At 45.1% G+C, this 20,322-nt stretch overlaps 1 protein-coding gene across 1 annotated transcript in view; it reads left to right on the top strand.

The window, feature by feature from the left end:
- cacna2d4a (calcium channel, voltage-dependent, alpha 2/delta subunit 4a) overlaps window positions 1-20,322 on the top strand; it is a 435,940-nt gene that overhangs the window by 163,683 nt on the left and 251,935 nt on the right. Inside the window, 5 exon segments of the mRNA XM_067999142.1 lie at window positions 6,754-6,825; window positions 8,993-9,054; window positions 11,382-11,449; window positions 16,324-16,369; window positions 20,078-20,175. Coding sequence (XP_067855243.1) covers window positions 6,754-6,825; window positions 8,993-9,054; window positions 11,382-11,449; window positions 16,324-16,369; window positions 20,078-20,175 — 346 coding nt within the window.

Genomic DNA, 20,322 nt, shown 5'->3' on the forward strand with positions numbered 1-20,322 from the left:
AGAACCTCATTTATTGCAGCAGGGCACTCTGTCACTTCAGACAAAGTTTTGGCTGCAAGACCTTTGTGTTTCCACTCAAAATTCTTAATTTATACCCAAAACTCTGCTGTGCAAACACATTTACCTACTTTGCGGACCCCCTCAAACTCACACCGTCAGGATGGAGGGTGCCATAGCTGCATGCTAAAAAAAAATGAGAGCATGAGGCAATTAGCTCAGTCACTGTGCAACTGTTGGTGGCTGGTTCATAGAAAAGCATTAGGTATTAACATGGGAACAGGCTGTGTGTCTGTTCTCCTAAGGACTGAAATTCCACTCGTGTGCTGCAAGTGCATGTGTATACCAGGCACAGTGGGGACGGAAAACTGAGTTATTTCGCCTGGCACGTGTTTTGCGCTTATTTGCACAAGCCCTAGGTTTTCCAATGAGGCTGTGCTGCTCCAAGGCAAAACTCATTAATGCATTCATATGGGGGAATGTTGGAGGTGTGTATTTGCTGCCCTAGCAATTCCATTGCATTGTCCATTGGAGGGAAGCACTGTAGTACCATTAAAACAACAAGAACAACTTGCATTTATATAGTGGCTTTAATGTAGTGAAACATTCTACGGTGCTTCACAGTTGTGATTATCAAACAAAATTTGACGCCAAGCCACGTAAGGAAATATTAAGACAGGTGACCAAAAACTTGATCAAAAAAGTAGGTTTGAAGTAGCATCTTGAAGGAGGAGAGAGAGGTAGAGAAATGGAGAGATTCATGGAGGCAATTCCAGAGCTTAAGGCCTGGGCAGCTGAAGGCATGCCCACCAATGGTGGAGCAATTAAAATCGGGCTTGCGTAAGTGGGAAGAATTGGAAGAGCGCAGAGATCTCGGAGGGTTGTCGGGCTGAAGGAGCCTAAAGAGATAAGGAGGGGTGAGACCATGGAGGGATTTAAAACAAGGATGAAAATTTTAAAATCAAGGCATTCCCGGACCTGGAGCCAGTGTAGGTCAGCGAGCACAGGGGTAATGGGTGAATGGGACTTGGTGCAAGTTAGGATACGGACAGCAGGGTTTCAGATGAGCTCAAGTTTATGGAGGGTAGAAGATGGGAGGCCAGCCAGGAGAGCATTGTAATTGTCAAGTCTAGTGGTGAGAAAGGCATGGATGAGGGTTTCAGCAGCACATGAGCTGAGGCAGGGGCGTAGACAGGCGATGTTACGGAGGTGGAAATAGGCAATCTTGATGATGGAGTCCATATGTGATTGGATACTCATCTCAGGGTCAAACAGGACGTCAAGGTTGCAAACGGTCTGGTTCAGCTTCAGACAGTGACCAAAGAGAGGAATCGAGTCGGTGGCTGGGGTACAGAGTTTGTGGCGGGGACCAGAGACAGTGGCTTCGATCTTCCCAATATTTAGTTGGAGGAAATTTTTGCTCATCTAGTACTTGGTGTCGGACAGGCAGTGTGAGAAATCAGAGACAGTGGAGGGTTCAAGGGATGTGGCGGTGAGGTAGAGCTGGCTGTCGTCATTGAACAGGTGGAACCTGACGTTGTGTTTTCGGATGATGTTGCCGAGGGGCAGCATGTAGATGCAAAATAGGAGGGGGCCAAGGATAGACCCGTTGGGGACTCCAAAGGAAATTGTGCGGGAGTGAGGAGAGAAGCCATTGAAGATGATTCTCTGGTATGACTGGATAAATAAGATTGGAACTATGCGAGCGCAGTCCCACCCAGCTAGATGACGGAGGAGAGGCGTTGGAGGAGGATGGTGTGGTCAACCATGTCAAAGGCTGCAGAAAGTTCGAGAAGATCGAGGAGGGATAGTTTACCATGGTAGCAATCATGTAGGATGTCATTTATGACTTTGATAAGGACCGTTTCAGTACTGTAGCAGAGGTGGAAACCTGATTGGAGCGATTCAAACATGAAGTTGCAGGAAAGATTTAGGGGGGGCGACAACATGTTCAAGGACTTTGGAGAGGAAAGGAAGATTGGAGATGGGGCGGTAGTTTGCAAGGTCAGAGAGGTCAAGGGTGGGCTTTTTGATAACGACAGATTTGAAGCGGAGGGGGACGGTACCTGAGGAAAGGGAACCGTTAATAATATCAGCTAAGGTGGGGTCCAGGAAGGGAAGTTGGGTGGTCAGAATTTTAGTGGGAATAGGGTCGTGGGAACAGGAGGAGGGTCTCATGGTCAAGATGAGCTCGGAAAGGACATGAGGGGAGGTTGAAGAGAAACTCGAGAAAGATGCGAGTTCAGGGCTAGGGCAAGGGGATCTGTAGGGGAAGTTTGGCTTGGTGGGCTAGGGGAAGGGAGGGAAGCAGCAGAGGCAGCTGAACGGATGGTCTCAATCTTAGTGACTAAGTAGTCCATGAGCTCCTAGCACTTGTTGGAGGTAAGGGTGGGGAGGGGAGAGGTGCTTAAGAAGAGGGTTTCCAGTGGAGCAGAGAAGCCGGCAGTTATCTTTGCATTTCAGGGTGACCCTGGAATAGTGAGCAGTTTTGGCAGAGGACAGCAGGACCCGATAGTGCTTCATGTGGCCAGCCAGATCCGGCGATGAATGGTTAACCCAGTTGTCCACCATAAATGTTCAAGTCTGCGTCCCTTGGACTTAAGGGAGCAGAGAAGAGGGCCATACCAGGGGGAGTAATGGTTTTAATGGGGACAAGGGCATCAAAGGTGGAGGTGAGGGTGTGATTGAGCAGATCGATAGCTACAGAAATGTCGTGGTGATGGAGGGCCTAAGGATAGGCAGTTGGGAATTTAAAACTGCCGTTGTAAGTGACTTGGGGGAGAGTTTTTCCAGGTGCGAACACGGAAGGAAGAGGGGTTGGGAGGGGGAAAAGAGATTGTGGGTGGAGAGGGATACAAAAGTGCTCGGATGTGGCCTTTACCGTGATTGACACGATGGGAGTAGAGAGGCCATGTGAAATGGTGATGGGGTGGCTGTGAATATGGGTTGGGGAGTTTATGTGGAGGGAGAGATTAAGAGAGCTTAGGAAGGCAGTGAACTCAAAGGAGAGAGAGCATGATGAGTTGAGGTGAAGGTTGAAATCACCAAGGATGAGAAGTCGCTCGGTGCAGAGGCTGAGGGAGGAAAGCAGTGAATATATCGCAGTGAGAAACTTGGCATCGTACTTTGGTGGGCAGTAGAGAATGAGGATTTTAAAGGAGGGGTGAGAGGGGTGGAACAAGGTGAAATGTTCAAAGGAAGAGAAGGTGCCAGAAGAGTAGGGTGCAGACCAAGGTGTGATTTGGTGATAAGGACCACACTGCCACCGCAGCAGTCTGGGCAGGGCAAGTGGTGGAAGATATAGCCAGGCGGAGAGGCGTCATTAATGGGGAAGGTGTCGTCACCCATTAGCCAGGTTTCCGTCAAAGTCATGGGGCTCAATTTTAACATTTTTGCATTTCAGGGTGACCCTGGAATAGTGAGCAGTTTTGGCAGAGGACAGCAGAACCCGACAGTGCTTCATGTGGCCAGCCAGATCCGGCGATGAATGGTTAACCCAGTTGTCTGCCATAAATGTTCAATGTAAAACAGGTGGGTTGGGGGCTGGGGGCATTGAAAATTGCCACCATTTCAGACCCGCCTCCAACCCTCCCATTTCCAGTTTTCACCGGGGCAGGAAGAGGGGCGGTGACCAACCTGCTCCCAAGAAGCGGGTTGGGCCTTAAAACCTTTCAAGGAGGCTTCAGGCCTCCATTTTTCTGGACTTTCCGATTTCAACCCCGGGGGGGGGGGGGGGGGGGCTGGGATTCCTGGGCCTTCTGTTTTGTGCCTCGTGAAAGGGGGCAAGAAGGCCTGAGACTAACAGGTAGGTGCCGAGAAAGGCACAGCTTGTGGGTCCGGAGGAGCAGGAGTGCTTCCCCCAGGCCCAAAAGCCTACCTGCACCATCCCCCCAACAATCGCAGACACCCGACCCCTGATCACAGACCCCTCCCACCCCGATCGCGGACCCCCGGTCTCCGACCCCGATCGTCCCCCCCACTCCGATCCTCCCACCCCCGACCCCAATCCTCCCACCCCAATCCCCGATCTTCCCCCTCAACGATCAAGGACCCCTCTCCCATGACTGACCCGCAATCCTTCTTCCCATGGCTCACTACCCCTGTGCCAAGATGTGCCCACCCATGCCCCCATGCCCCCCCGTGCCCCTCCCCCCCCAATCCATACAAACAAAGTCTTACCTGCAGACTTACCTGAACATGAGACAAGGAACTGTGTGGGAAAAGAGAGGAGACACTAGGAGGGAGTTCAAAGTTTAAAATCAGAGGTCTCTCGGTGGGATAAAGTTGACATAGATAGCGTGGAGTCAGCTTGGAGCATTGACGAATTGATGTCCAGGTGTGGACGGCAGATGAGTCTAGAAGCTATTTGAAGGGCAGAGTATCAGAGGACACAATGCTGGAGGTACTTCGGTGGGAATGAAGGGTCAGGAGGTGTGCAGAATCGATCGTGGGGCAGAAAAGCGGTGGCGAAGTTGGAGATCACTATAAGATCCAGAAGCGGCGGAGAAATGGACTATTGTCCAGCAGAGTGAATTTCTGATCAGGACCCAGACTGTAGCAAAATAAAGCTGAAAAACCAGTAGGACAGTCATAAGCTAAGCAGATAACAGCAGCGGCGGGGGTTGGTCTGTAGGCTAGACAAAGTTACCTTAAAACTTAAGCAACTGAATAGCAGATCAGAGTCACAGCAGCTGAGCCTTGCAATGTAATCCAGTGGAGTAGCGTAGTCTTGACGGCAGAGAAGTCCAAAAAAGTTGGAACATAGGAACAGGAGTAGGCAATTCAGCTACTCAAGCCTTTTCCTCCATTCAGTTAGACGATGGCTGATCTGTCTCTTTCCTCATTTGTTGACCATGCTGTCTCTTACCTCATTTGTTGATGATGGTTGCTTACCTGCACAAGTGGGTTTTGCCTTTTAGGGGTATGTACTGGTTTTGTATTGTATCAAAAATTTATTTGAAAACTTCCCACTGTTTGTCTGTAGGTTTACCCATTAACCACTCAGCCCAGCCCATTTTATTTCTCATCTCTTAGAAGTTTATCGTACTGAAATTTAAAACTTTGGTTTGCGACTCTTGCTTCTACCTTTCAAAACTAATATCAAATTCAATCATATTATGGTTACTATTCGCAAGATGTTCCCTAACAGTCAGATTGTTAACTAATTCTAGTTCATTACTCATCACTAAATCTGGAATGGCCTTATCTTGTGTTGGTTGTAAAACATATTGTTCCAGAAAATTGCCGTGTATACATTCTAGAAATTCATTGCTTTTACTACCTGAGCTATTCTGCTTCTCCTAGTCTACGCGAAAATTAAAATCTCCTATTATAACTACGTTGTTTCTGCTACATGCTTCCCTGATCTCCGTACTTATGCATCCCCCGACTGCTATCAGGAGGTCTGTAGACAAGTCTTACCAGAGTCTTGCAACCTTTACTGTTCCTTAGTTCTACCCGTAATGTTTCCACTGCCTGTTCACCCTTACTGAAATCCTTTCTTTCCATTGCTGTAATTTTGTCTTTTACCAATATTGCTACTCCTTCTCCTTTCCCAATTTCCCTGTCCTTTCTGAAGATCCTGTAGCCTGGAATATTTAGCTACAAACCATGCCCAGCTTGTAGCTAGTAATGGGTACGATATATCCCTTAAGCTGAATTTGTTCTTCTAACTCACTTGTTTTATTTTTTATGCTGGGTCCCCACTCTGCCCATCTGCCTTAATGGTGTATTACAGATAACATAAATTTGATTATACGGGTTGGATTTCCCTCTCTCCTACGAGCGATGAGCTGCAGCGGGGTGACCATTTGGTGCCTGCAGCTCACCGGTGGCATTTAAATGAGACCCGAACCTGAATATGGTTTGGGCCTCCCGCGTTGGCTTTGAGGACAGCTGCTCCAGCAACTTTGTGCCTGTTTCTGATGGACATTGAATTCCTCCCTCCCTCCCCCCATCTCTAACAAGCAGGAGCTTTGTTAATATATTTAAATTAGCCTAAAGTGATGTATTTAGGACATGAACACAATTTTGTGGCCCGTATGCCCTCATATACTTCTTCCATTTTCCTCCCACAAACCACATGCAGTAGCAGAAGTCAGGTGGCAGTTTCAAACAGCCACCATTTAAAGGGATCAGATGCTGATACTAGATACTGTTTGAAAGTGCTTTGTCCTTTCAGCAAGGGACTTTCTGATTATCGTACACTTTCCGTGTGTGAAGGCAGTTTGCAGGAGGATTTTATTGCATCTTTATAGCAAATACTTAGTCCTTTGGTCCATGATGGTTGCCTCTGGATCTTTACAGAGTCGGGGACATCAGTAATCTTAGTCTCTGTGCAGTGCATGTAAGTATATTAAATAGATGACTGATGCCTTATGTGTGAAAACCAACACCTTCATCACTTTCCCCATGAGCATTTGGAAGCAGCAGGATAGCGCTCTGGGATTTGCAGAGATTGCAGTATTCCCCAAAGACTAGGGCATCATACACTGCACACATGTCTGTAGCCTTCATGCACCACAAGAGATTCCAGGCACCGTAAGGCTGCTTTACTTAGGGCGCTGCCTCCACACTGAGGCAGTGCTGTTTAAAACCCCACAAGCCACTCACAGAGGTAAGTTTTATACAAACTGCATTAAAGCCACTCCTTGTGTAATATTTACTGTGACAGGTGAAGGAGTGCATTAAGCTGGCTCTATGTATCACTCTGGAAGTAACTTAAATTTGACAGCAATTATTTTTTTCCATGTATAGCTCAGAACAGCTATGGTGAACGGTGAGACTGGGAAACTGTCAATGAATGTCAAAGTACCAGTTGATGAAAGGGTAAGAGATACATTTATATTTATCATGTTCTATTATTTGTTTCATACTCAATCCTTTTCACCTTTTGGAAACTACAATTAGCGTTCTTCCATTCACCAGGTATGGTTTAATAGGTGATTTACTTTATTCATTCCTGTTCCATAATGTGCAATATATTGGAATCAGATGTCAATCTACCCTGTCAATCCACAATTCCACACAAGGATATTTCAAATCTTAGACAAGTTGAGGGTCAATTACTTCTCTCTCAACCTGTGAGAAAGTGCAAGTCTTTTTCTTGCCCACCACAGCACAGTTGAGATCAAAAGATCATCTTATGAGGAAATCGAGTTACAAACCTGTGATCAACTGCTCAGTGGCATCATGCACTGAACACCCGGGCCTGGATATTCAGTCCCCAGTCTGCCTGAAAATCAATGCAAAAGTGGCAAGTTTGGGCAGAAATTGACTTGGGTTGGCATTCCACTGAGTGTGGAAATTGGGACTGAACAATAGTGCTTCACAATGTCCAAACTGGTAACACGCCAACATGGATTGTTACAAATGAACAACAGTCAAGGTGCTACCGGTGAAGCGGGCTGCACACTTACCTTTTCCATCTCGGTTAAGCCAGTAAACTATTTTCTGCATTGTATTGCTGATCTTGGGGTTGTGGGGGTGGCATCCACTGCTTCATCATGGCACCAGATGGTCTCTTCCCCTTGGTGCCAAACAATCCTGCCCGTCTTTCCTTCATCTCTTCCAACAATAGCTCTGACGAAGGAGATAATCTCCGAAAGCTTGTGATTTTAAAATAAATTTGTTGGACTATAACCTGGTGTTGTAAGATTCCTTACATTTGTCCACCCCAGTCCATCACCGGCATCTCCACATCACAATAGCTCTATCTCAGCATCAGAGTAGTTGGAGCTTGTTCTTACTGCAGGTCTCCTTGCAGCCATCACTATCTGTTGTTCTTCTCAGCAGAATTTGCACATGCTTCTTCATTAAGCTACTGCAGGACTATAAATTCTGTGGCAGCACGTCAGCTACCGCTCTCAATGGTAAATCTGCCCTATTCTTGGCAGGTTTCCAGCAGAAGCCTGAAAGATACGCAATATGACTGACCCCAGAAATTCTGCCATAGTCGATGGTATGGCCATCGGGCAGGTGGAAGTCCACTCCATTTCCAGTGAAGGGGAAAAAAACACACAAAGTTTAGGTCCCAATACCCTGTGTTGCCCCCATCACTTTTCTCTGTTGATTACTGGTCATTAATTCTTATTGCTAAAATTCATATTCAATTACATTAATTTCATTCACAAAATGGCAACTGGTTGTGAAATTCTATTAATAATAATTAGCAAATGCAGGAAGCCATGTAAGCAGGAATTCAAATTTAGTGTCATCTAAAGTGTGGTTTGATGAAGAGTTAGAGTCCAGATCAATTTCTTAAACCTTTTTCTTATTCCACGATGGGTTGTTTTCACTGGCACAAAAACCTTTGACATCCTCCATCATTTTTCAGTGTAAATTTCCACCTTTTCCTCTGTTTGTATTCCCTTTCCTGAAGGACATTGGTGAACCGGGTGAGTTTTCACAATAATCCAGCAGCTTTCATCATAATTTTCCTGTGCTAACTTACAAATGAACAAATTGATTGACTTCAATTTCACAACTTTCCATGATGGGGTTGAACTCACAACCTCCAGGTTGCTAGTCCAGTACCATAACCACAAGGCGACTGTACCCATTTCTGACTACCATACACATTGTTGCCATTGTTGCCATAACAGGTTGATGTAGTTCCAAAGTTGCATTGCCTGGCATATTATCTTGGTGTTACTTCAACCCCAAAGAGACGCCACACACCTCAACCCCAAGGAGGATAGTCACTAATTGATCAACAGGACTGTGCAAGTCGTGGTCTAGGAATGGCACTACTTATTTCAACAGAGTGTGTGATGTTATCGCTTTAGCTGCATACATCACTGATTTTGTACATTACCTAGACGAGGATGAGAGGATCACATGATCATCACACAGGTCAGGGTACCTATGTATTCTGAATATGCTGTTATGCACAGATTCCTGGAAATATTCCCATGTGAATGTGTATCTTCAGCTCTCTGTTACAATAATTAATTAATGCTGATTTATATATTTTTTTCTCTTATTGCACTTGCAGAAACGCGTCTTGTTTCTAACCAGTGACTATTTCTACACACACATCGATGACACGCCTTTCAGGTAACATTCTACTTCCATCTTTGTGCTTCTGTTAATTTCTAAAAAAGGTACCTTATGAAAACAGAGGACACACAGCAGGGATCTGTGGAATACAATACTTACCCAATTGGGTGAACCGATCTAATGCAATGAACAAGCAAGGAAGTTACTTGCATTCTGTCTGTCATTTGTAATTATCCTATCCAGGGCACCCTGACTTATTTTCAGTTTATACAATAGGTTACAAATGAAGCTATATTTTTAGCTTGAACTGACTGTTAAAAGGAATGAAAATAATGTGGGCTCATCACTGATTAAAGTGATGTGGCAATGAGGTACTGTTTCAAGAAGACATAGGGCTGTCTTTACCATTTTCCAGTACTGCTCCCACCCCCCCATAACACTGACCTGTTTTCCTGGGACCGGGTTAAGCTGGCATGTAGGATGTGCTCCTAGCGGGAGGCGTGTCATCAAGCGGGAGCCCAGCGCTGCCAATGAGGGAAATCCTAGCAGTAGCACCTGAAAAGGTGGGAAGCCAGATTACAGGGGCAGAAAAGCTCCAAAGATGTCAACCAAATGTTTGCTTTTGGCCTCAGCCTAAACTGAGACCTTCAGCTGGTAAGAGATCACCAAGACCGCCTACTTAAACCTTCGTAATATCGCCCATCTCCACCTCTGCCTCAGCTTATCTGCAGCTGAAACCGTCATCCATACCTTTACCTCTAGACTTGACTATTCCAATGCTCTCCTGATTGGCCTCCCACCTTGCACTCTCCATAAACTTGAGCTCATCCAAAACCCTGCTGCCCGTATCCTAATTCACACCAAATCCCATTCACCCATCATCCCTGTGCTCGCTGACCTACATTGTCTCCTGGTCCAGCAACGCCTCTATTTTAAAATTCTCGCCCTTGTTTTGAAATCCCTTCTTGGCTTCGCCCCTCTTTAGCTCTGTAACCTCCTCCAACCCTACAACCCTCTGAGATTTCTGCGTTCCTCCAATTTTGGCCTCTTGCACCTCCCCGATTTTCGTCGCTCCACAGTTGGCGACCGTGCCTTCGGCTGCCTAGGCCCTAAGCTCTGCAATTCCCTACCTAAATCTCTCTGCCTCTCTACCTCTCTCTCCTGCTTTAAGAGGCTCCTTAAAACGTACCTCTTTCACTAAGTTTTTGGTCACCGGCCCTAATACCTCCTTATGTGAATCGGTGTCAAATTTTGTTTGATAATTGCTCCTCGGAAGCACCTTAGGATGTTTTCCTACGTTAAAGGCACGATATAAATGCAAGTTGTTGTTGTTGAGAATGGGCCGAAATGGAGGGAGAGGAGGCCTCTACTATGCTGTCTCCCTCCACTTACAAAATTCAGGGCCATTACCACCATTACCATCTTTCACCCGGCTACCTCGGGGTTCAGCAATAGGAGGGCTGGAAGGAAAGGAAATGGGCCGAGAAGCCCGGCCCCATACCCCAACTGCCATTTATCTGCAGCAGGTAAGGGGTGCCTGACAGTGGTGCAAGTGGAGGGGGGTGGGGGGAGAGACAGGGAGGGAAATAGAGCTTATGTTGAGGAGGTGGCGATAAGTCTCTCTGCCTGATCATGCACCATTTTCTGTTGCTATCCCGCCTGATTTTGCGCAGGATTGCAGAGGACTATCCAGCCCACAATGTCATGGCTTCTCAAAGCAGAAAAACTAAATTTTGAGACCTGGCATTGTCCTGCATATGGAGGTGGGAACACGTGGACAGCTGCTGGCCTGAGAGAACTGCAGCTGTGGGAATGGCTGTTGGAATCGGGGCCTTCTGGCTGCTATTGGATAACAGCAGCCAGGAAGTCTCCAAGCCCCAAGATCCATAATCTAATTGAATGATCTAATAAGCTGCAAAAGAATGTAGGAATTGTCTCGTCAAGTCTACCTTGCCTTGCCGCCTAGTCCTCTCACACTCTCCTGATCTAAGGGACCCTAATCACAAGGCTTAATGCCAGCTTCTTCAAGCACCCTTTTCCCACTCGGCGGAAGAGTTAAAATCAACCCCAGAGAATGCTCACAAGTCAGGCAGCATTTGTGGAGAGAACAGTAAAATTGATGTTTGCAGTAGGGCCCTTTGTCAAAACAGAGTCTGTTTTCTCCACAGATGCTGCCTGACCTGCCGAGTGTTTCCAGCATTTTCTGTTTTTACTACAGAGAGGAATATCAGGGTCTTTGTAGCCAGTGGCTTATTCTAAAGTATCTTCTGCATACCCTGAGTACAAACAGAAACAGCTCATGCAGCTCATAATAAAGGTGCTGACAGTATATAAATACTGAACCGTATGTATAATGTTTGTAATTTAACATTTTTTTCTTTCAGTCTGTGTATTGTTCTTACGAGAGGACACGGTGAATCTCTAATCATTGGAAATATATCTGTGGAAGAAGGTGGGAGTGTACTGCTTGATCTACTTAGTGTATTATCATTAGATCGTGAGCCATTAGCATTCAAAGTCCTATTGCAGATGTCACGATAGTGAAAAACAGTACATAAGATCAATAGCTCAACACTGTGTTCAGCATCAGAAAGCTGAGCTCTTTCTTACAACAGTCATTTACTTACAGGATATGAAAAACATGAGATGAATGGCACTTGCTCGTGAGATTGATTTAAGTGAGGGAAAATTGCATAGTTTGCCTCTCTCTGCCTCCCACATCTGAATCCAGTGGCAAGATGAAGTTGAGACGTCTGGAGATGGGGAGGGCTGCAGTATCTGATACGCCCATACCGAAGACCTGAGCTTTCCACGAAACCTTGCTACCATGCCACCTTAGCCGGAGAAGTTAGCATATCTGCCCAGTCTGCCTATTTCATCACCGCTTTCCTCACACACTGAGGAGATGGGTGTTGCTCTATCACCTGGGACACAATCCGCAGGTTATCCTTATCTAGTTTAGCCTGTGAGCTGACGCAGTTTCCCGCAGTGTGGCTGCCGCCGTGCTCAAGCAACTACTTGGAGCCATAGGTGAGAGTTGTGTAAGCAAAGCGGACCAAAGATTGGGGAGCATCTGAGGGATGTGGCATGTCCCCGGTCAGATGAACAGCCCCTTCTGCTTAACACTTATACTGTAGCCAGCAGGTAGTGGACCAAAGGTATACATAACACTTGCAAATGTTAAAGGTGGTTTGAGTTTTGGTGGTCTGGACTGGGAAATTCCTCAGAGCTGCTCCCACTCCGCCAGTGTTACTTCGCCAGAAATGCGACAGAAACTCCATTAACACGTGTAAAACCGAGGGTGGGGAAGAGGGGAAACTGAATGTGGGTGAGGAATTTATTGAGAGGAAAACAGAGGTGAGAGAAATTTAATAGTAACTCACTGAAATTGCATTGACAACTAATAATAATACTGGTAACACTCTGATTCCCCTCATAACCAACAACTCAATAACTCACTGATAGTCTATATGTAACTAGTAGTAATAGGTGTAATGCCCCAGTCTCCTACTTGTAACTAGTAGTAATCCAATAACTCACTAATATTCACCCTGTAACTATAGCCAGAATACCCCTGCACTATACAAGCTGCGGTCAAGGGATATGGAGCAAAGGTGAGCACATGGGGTTGAATTGCAGATCAGCCATGATCTAATTGAATGGTAGAACAGGCTTGAGAGGCTGAATGATCTACTCCTGTTTCTATTTTCCCATGTTTCCTTGGTTCTTCTGGTGAGAATCCTCGTTCTCCATCCCCTTGTTCCCCGTTCGCCCACCAGTGGAAACAATCTTACAGTATTTACCCACTATAAAGTCCGCAGATTTCACTCATCCCTTTACTGCTTGCTCCTATCTCAGTGCGACTCCCACTCACCATGTTGCTGCTGCTACTCCCGAATCTGCAGAAAATGTTGGATCCCACGCCTAACCCATTCCCCATTCCCCAGTCTCCCTCTTCCCCCACCCACGACCCAAGCGCCAATCCCCTCAATCCCTAATCCTCAGCCTCTCTCCCTGACCCTCATCCCTTGACCCCCAGTCCATAGTCAATCTCTCCCCCGCCCGGAGCCCTAATCCTACGACCCACACAATCCCCCACTCTTACCCCCGGAATCCCAATTCCCTGCCCCCCTAGTCCCCATTCACCCTAGCCCTGCATTTCTCCCCGCTCCATCTCTCTCTCTCTCTCTTTCTTCCTCCAGGCTCTTGGATGTCACGCATCAGATGCAAAGTGCAGCTGGCAGAGAATGAAAGCTCTCATCCCATCAGTCTAGGTTAGAGTTGAACCCAGCTACGAGATGTGATAGGGTGATGTGTCCAGTCCCCATTTCCATTGTTCTCAATAGATTATGTTATGATATGTTATGTTATATGTTGTGTTATGTCCTGTTATATTTTATGTTCTGTTATGATTGATTATTTAATAGAAAAAATATTTTCATCTTCATTCTCAAAAATACTGGTGCGTCTCTTGAAGCCAAAAAGCTACAGAACAAGGGGACTGTAGTGCTGAAGTTGAATAAGGGCCTATGAAACGCTGCTGACATTCTTTCTGTTAAATGTCCTGCATGCTGCATGTACTGTATCTCTCCTCACAATCCTGATGGTGTTCACTTTCACACATGGCATAGGCAGAATATGGCCTGCTCACTACAATTGCAGGAGGGACCTGTTGTAGTTCATAAGTTCACCCCATTGTAGGAGTGATTCCTGCAAATAGAGAGACAGAAGTTCCCAGAGGCTAGAAATAGAGAAGCAGAAAGATTTGTTCCTGCACAGGGTTTTATGACCAAGAAACTTGCTACAAAATCCATCATTGATCCTCCCACAAACACTGACACATAAGCTGACAAGCATCTGCTGCACCATGGTAGCTACTTACTCAGGGCAGCTTTACAGTCATGTCAAGTTCCTTTTCCTAAAAGTTTCCTCTTTCTGACTTTACAGGTATGGTAGAGGGAGAATTAGTGGGTCCCTCCCAGCTGTTCATCTGGTACCACCACACTGCTTCAGTCTCCCAAGTACCAGCGCAGAGCCATCAACTTCAGGGGATTTAGATAGAGAGTTGGAGGGTGGTGCACTAGATGATATACAAAGTACAGGTGAGCAGGACCAGGTGAAAGTGGAAGAGGAAGATAGGAAGCACCTCATCAGAGGGTTAAATTGCATCCTTCCATAGCTGGTGAGGACAGCGATCCAGATCTGCGAGATGATTTCAGAGCATGAGGTCATTAGAGCCATTGGGGGAAATGCCTAGCACCTTCCAAAACATGGTGGATAGGGTTAAGGACTTGATGACCCACAATACTGTGCAGCTGAACAGCCATCTGCAGTGCAGCCCCTCACAGCAGAAACCATTGTGCCAATCCTTGCATCTCCTGAATGCTCAGACTGCTGCCTTATAGGCCTTGCTACCTCCTCCTAGATCAGCTTGGTTGAATAGAGAGAGCTGTTGATTGGGACTTCAGCAATGTAATTGCTACAATGGGATCTGCTCACCTGCCAAATCTGTGCCAATCTTTCCTACAACTCCTATGTTTGAATCATGGTCAACCACACCATCCTCCTCCAATGTCTTTGCTCTGTTGTCCAGCTCAGCAGAACAGCCTTCACTTGGTTCCACTGTTCCTGTTCCTGTTAAACCATAGCCAGAGCATCTCCAGTGTTGGCTTCTCTTCTTACCCTCACACTTCAGAGTACTCCAAACATATATCCTTGGCCTCCTCATCTTCCTCATCTACTCGCTGCCTCTTGGTGAATCAGCCGCAGACATGGGATCAGCTTCCACATGTTTGCTGACTGCACTACCTCTCTTGATCCCCTCACTGTCCCGTGTTGTCGGACTGCTTTTCTGACATCATGGATGAGCCGCACTCACATCCAGACCAAAGACCAAAGCCATCGTCTTCCGTCCCTCAACAAACTCCGTACCCTCACCAACAATTCCATTCCCCTCCCCAGCCATTGTCATAGGTTGAACCAGACTATCGCAACTTCGGCGTCCTATTTGACCATGAGCTGAGCTTCTGACTCCATATCCTCTCCATCACAAAGACTGCCTACTTCCACTTGTGTAACATCGCCCGCCTCTGCCCCTCCATCAACATAAATCAGATCACGTGCGGAAGACATGTCCCCTTGCGAATCTCGTCTGCATCAAGAAGAATCACCTGCTCCTCGTGACTGAAATTATAGCACTTTCTTGCACAGGGCGGAACCTTGGTGGGAGCAAAAGCTAGGTTGAACCGGATTCCATCCCAAATTGCAGCCTCCCGATGGGCGATGTGCCCACTCTTTGGTCCCCATAATTTTGGGCCCAAGGTCGTTAAATTGAATTAAAGTAAACTCCTACCAACTTGATCCATTGAAATTTTTACTTCACCTGGGAGCAAATTGTCTCTTCCTCAGTGGTGAATTGATTCTGGCTTTCTTTGAAATATCAGGTGCTATTTTCAGCATCCAGGGTACACCTTCAGCATATTGTCCCTATCTTTTTCTTGTTCATCAGATGTCTTTTGTTAAAATCCTGTAGGAATGTAACTGTTCTAAAATGTTTCTTACCCTTCTAGAGTTAACTGGTGTAATAATTGTTTGACTTTGTTCTTAGTTGAACTGAATTCTTATGGCTTCTTTCTGAAGCCTCTTTCTTTATCATTCAAATGACCTGTTTATTTCTGTTTATTTTTCTCCATTTTTGTTCTCTCAACTTTTTTTTTCAAATAATCTAGCAAACTATATTCTTCCACTGAAACAATCTAGCTAGTTTTTGCACATTCTTCACTCAAACTCCTCTGCTCCTTCCTAACTAATCTTTTCTGACTCTGTAGGTCTGTTTCTTATTCAAATAATTTGTTTCTTGAAGCACTTGGAAATATTTTAATGCGATAAGGTGCCAGATAAATTATATTATATTATAATTCTAAGTGTTATATTACATTTCATTAAAACAAATTCATGGCCGAAAATTCAGGGCCCTTCCAGAGCACATCCACTAAGTCTGGCTGGAGTACGGTGAATGGGCTGGGAATTAGGCCAGGACTTGAATGTACCAAGTGGCCTTGGCCTTCCCCACAGTTACCGTGAGGCTTTGTTTGGAGCCTCTGCCTGCTCCAAAGAAGAGCACGTGGGTGCACGGTGAAGAGAGGGGATCAGCGTCCTTCTTTAACCTTACCTGTAATCTTTTGTGTCGTTTATAATGTCTACTTAATTTTCTTTCTGAACTCACAACTTTCCTCAAATAGAGTTGGGTGCAGTTTTTTGTCCTTTTTTTGTTCACCAACATGGAGTAATTTTGAATCACTAATTAATTTTTCTTTTAAATTTCAGGGTTACACGACTTAGTCCAGCCTGACCTGACACTTGCAAATGAATGGTAAAAGAGTATTGACTGCATGCTGTAAACCCCACATTCATACAATAAGATTTTAGCCAAGCATACGAGCAATCTGTTGTTGTTTATTTGTGATTTTTACTCATGTTCTCAGTAGAAAAAGAAAAGAAAGACTTTTATTTATATAGTTCCTTTCACGACCTCAAGATGTCCAAAAGCACTTTACAGTCAATGAGGTACTTTTGAAGTATAGTCACTGTTGTAATGTAGGAAACGCTGCACCAATTTGCACACAGCAAGGTCCCACAAACAGCAATGTGATAATGACCAGATCATCTGCTTTTTGATGTTGGCTGAGAGATAAATATTGGCCAGAACACAGGGGAGAACTCCCTTACTCGACTTCGAAATAGTGCTATGGGATCTTTTACGTCCACCTAAGAGAGCAGACGGTGCTTCGATTTAACATCTCATCCGAAAGATGGCACTTCCGACAGTGCAGCACTCTCTCAGTAGTAAACAATTTTACAACACCAAGTTATAGTCCAGCAATTTTATTTTAAATTCACAAGCTTTCGGAGGCTACCTCCTTCCTCAGGTGAACGATGTGGAAATGAAATCCTCGAAATGAAGTCGCATTTATAATTCACAGAACAATGCTTGGTGATTACAGACAGTTTTTTCAACTGCCCGTTGCCAAGGCAATCAGTGTGCAGACGGACAGGTGTTACCTGCCAGGTCTCAGAATATACAAATCACCAAAAAAAAACAACAAACAAAAAAAAAATAGAGATAGAGAGGTAGAAACATAGAAAAGACAGCAACTGACCCGTTATATTAAAAACAGATAACATTTGTTCGCTGGTGGGGTAACGTGTAGCGTGACATGAACCCAAGATCCCGGTTGAGGCCGTCCTCATGGGTGCGGAACTTGGCTATCAATTTCTGCTCGACGATTTTGCGTTGTCGTGTGTCTCGAAGGCCGCCTTGGAGTACGCTTACCCGAAAGTCGGTGGCTGAATGTCCTTGACTGCTGAAGTGTTCCCCGACTGGGAGGGAACCCTCCTGTTTGGCGATTGATGCGCGGTGTCCGTTCATCCGTTGTCGCAGTGTCTGCATGGTCTCGCCAATGTACCATGCTCTGGGGCATCCTTTCCTGCAACGTATGAGGTAGACAACGTTGGCCGAGTCACAGGAGTATGAACCATGCACCTGGTGGGTGGTGTCCTCTCGTGTGATGGTGGTATCTGTATCGATGATCTGGCACGTCTTGCAGAGGTTACCGCGGCAGGGTTGTGTGGTGTCGTGGACGCTGTTCTCTTGAAAGCTGGGTAATTTGCTGCGAACGATGGTCTGTTTGAGGTTGGGTGGCTGTTTAAAGGCGAGTAGTGGAGGTGTGGGGATGGCCATAGCGAGGTGTTCGTCGTCATTGATGACATGTTGAAGGAAGTAGTGCACTGGAGTGTCAGTCTAGATTGTGTGCTCAAGTCCCTGGAGTGGAACTTGAACCCACAACCTTCTAACTCAGCGGCGAGAATGCTATCAACTGAGCCACGGCTGACACGTTGAGTTATTTAATTAATTGTTTAATTGACTTTAGGATTACTATCTAGCAGACAATAACACACACTAGTTTCTGAACATACTTTTATTTAGTAATAAAAAAACCCAATCTGAACAACAGCTTGGAAAGCCATTTGGCTCCAACAACAGATCACTGGACACTCCAGTGTTCGTAATCCAGGCCTTTCATTAGATGGAACTACAGCAGAACAGTGGAATGTTTAATCTCTGAGAGTGGAGGGAGAAGGAAAACGGTTCCATCACGTGGAATCACATTTCCTTTTGGCAAGTCTTGGATAGGGCTGACAGCAGCCATGGGAAGAGTCAATGCTGCTGGCAGTCCTATCAGAAGAAGTGTAGAGATGGAAGTAACCTGTGGAAGACAGGTTAGTATAGTAGAAGACTACTTACCTGACCGTCAGATATCCATCCTGAACAATTATCAGCTTCAGCAATATTGAAATTCATATATACAGTCTGTGCATACTTTCAAACCATTAACCACATATGTGTGAATGCAGTAATTATTTTAAATGTTATATCATAGAAAGAAAGAACAAACTTGCATTTATATATTGCATTTCATGACCACAGAATGTGCCAAAGCACTTTTCAGCCAATAAAGTAATTTTGTTACTTGCACACAGCAAGGCCCCACAAACAGCAATTAGATGAATGACCAGACCATCGCAAGCTATCGCAAAAAGAGGCTGTAATTCACTATCTTACTGGAGAGGAACCAAATCTGAATTCATAGAATCATAGAATGATACAGCACAGAAAGAAGCCATTCGGCCCATCCTGCCTGTGCTGGCTCTTTGAAAGAACTGTCCAATTAGTCTCATTCCCCTGCTCTTTCCCCATAGCCCTGTATTTTTTTCCTTCAAGTATTTATCCAATTCCCTTTTGAAAGTTATTGTTGAATCTGCTTCCATCACCCTTTCAGGCAGTGCATTCCAGATCACAACCACTCGCTGTGTACTAAAATTTTTCCTCATGTCTGATCTGGTTCTTTTGCCAATCATCTTAAGTTTGTGTCCCCTGGTTACCAACCCTTCTGCCACTGGAAACAGTTTCTGCTTATTTACTCTATCAAAACTGTCCATGATTTTGAACACCTCTATCAATTCTCCACTTAACCTGCACTGCCCTAAGGAGAATAACCCCAGCATCTCCAGTCTCTCCACAGAACTGAAGTCCCTCATCCCTCGTACCATTCTAGTCAATCTCTTCTTCACTCTCTCTGAAGCCTCGATATCCTTCCTAAGTGTGGTGCCCAGAATTGAACACAGTACTCCAGCTGAGGCCTAACCAGTGTTTTATAAAGGTTTAGCATAACTTTCTTGCTTTTGTACTCTATGCCTCTATTAATAAAGCCAAGGATTCCATATGCTTTTTAAACAGGCTTCTCAACTTGTCCTGCCACTTTCAAAGATTTGTGTGCATACACCACTTCCAGATCTCTCTGTTCCTGCACACCCTTTAAATTTGTACCCTTTAGTTTATATTGCCTCGCCTCATTCTTCCCACCAAAATGTATCACTTCACACTTCTCTGCGTTAAATTTCATCTGCCATGTGTCTGCCCATTTCACCAGTCTGTCTATGTCCTCCTGAAGTCTGTTACTATCCTCATTGTTTACTACATTTCCGAATTTCGTGTCATCTGCAAGCTTTGGAATTATACCCTATATACCCAGGTCCAGGCCATTAATATATATCAAAAAGAGCAGTAGTCCTAATACCGACCTATAATATCATCTGTAGCCTGCTCTTCTTCGAATAGTGTTATTGGATCTTTTACATCCACATGAGAGTTCATCTGAAAGACGGCACCTACAGCAGTACAGCACTCCCTCAGTACTGTACTGACGCATTAGCCTAGATCATGTGCTCAAGTCCAGGAGTGGGGCTTAAACCAATGACCTTCTGACTCAGAGGCAAGAGTGCTACCACTGAACCATCGCTAATTGTGACCTGTTATATTAGATACTACCCAGTGATTTAATCTAAACATATTGTTCCAATATAATTATTATTTAATACATCCATTTGCTGGTGAGATGTCATTTTTGCACTTATCTGATGCGGTAATATGTATCTGAAACCTGATGGATTTAAAAACTCAGACTTCAGTGAAAATCATACACGGAACTGAAGAAGCCTTTATTTTTCTTCTTCCTGCCAGGATTTATTGTGTAACTGACATTGATCCAGACCATCGCAAGCAATCGCAAAAAGAGGCTGTAATTCGTTATCTTTCTGGCGAGGAACCAGATCTGGAATGTGAGCACAATATGTATCATCCGTAGCTTGAACTTATTTATTTAAAATGCAAGTCCAGTAGAATAGACCGTCAAACTCAATATTTTACTTATTAAAAAGAAATTTCCAATGTTGTCAACTGAAGGGGACTGAATACAAGAAAGACTC

The sequence above is a fragment of the Heptranchias perlo genome, chromosome 18 (assembly GCF_035084215.1).
Source record: "Heptranchias perlo isolate sHepPer1 chromosome 18, sHepPer1.hap1, whole genome shotgun sequence".
Taxonomy (NCBI): domain Eukaryota; kingdom Metazoa; phylum Chordata; class Chondrichthyes; order Hexanchiformes; family Hexanchidae; genus Heptranchias; species Heptranchias perlo.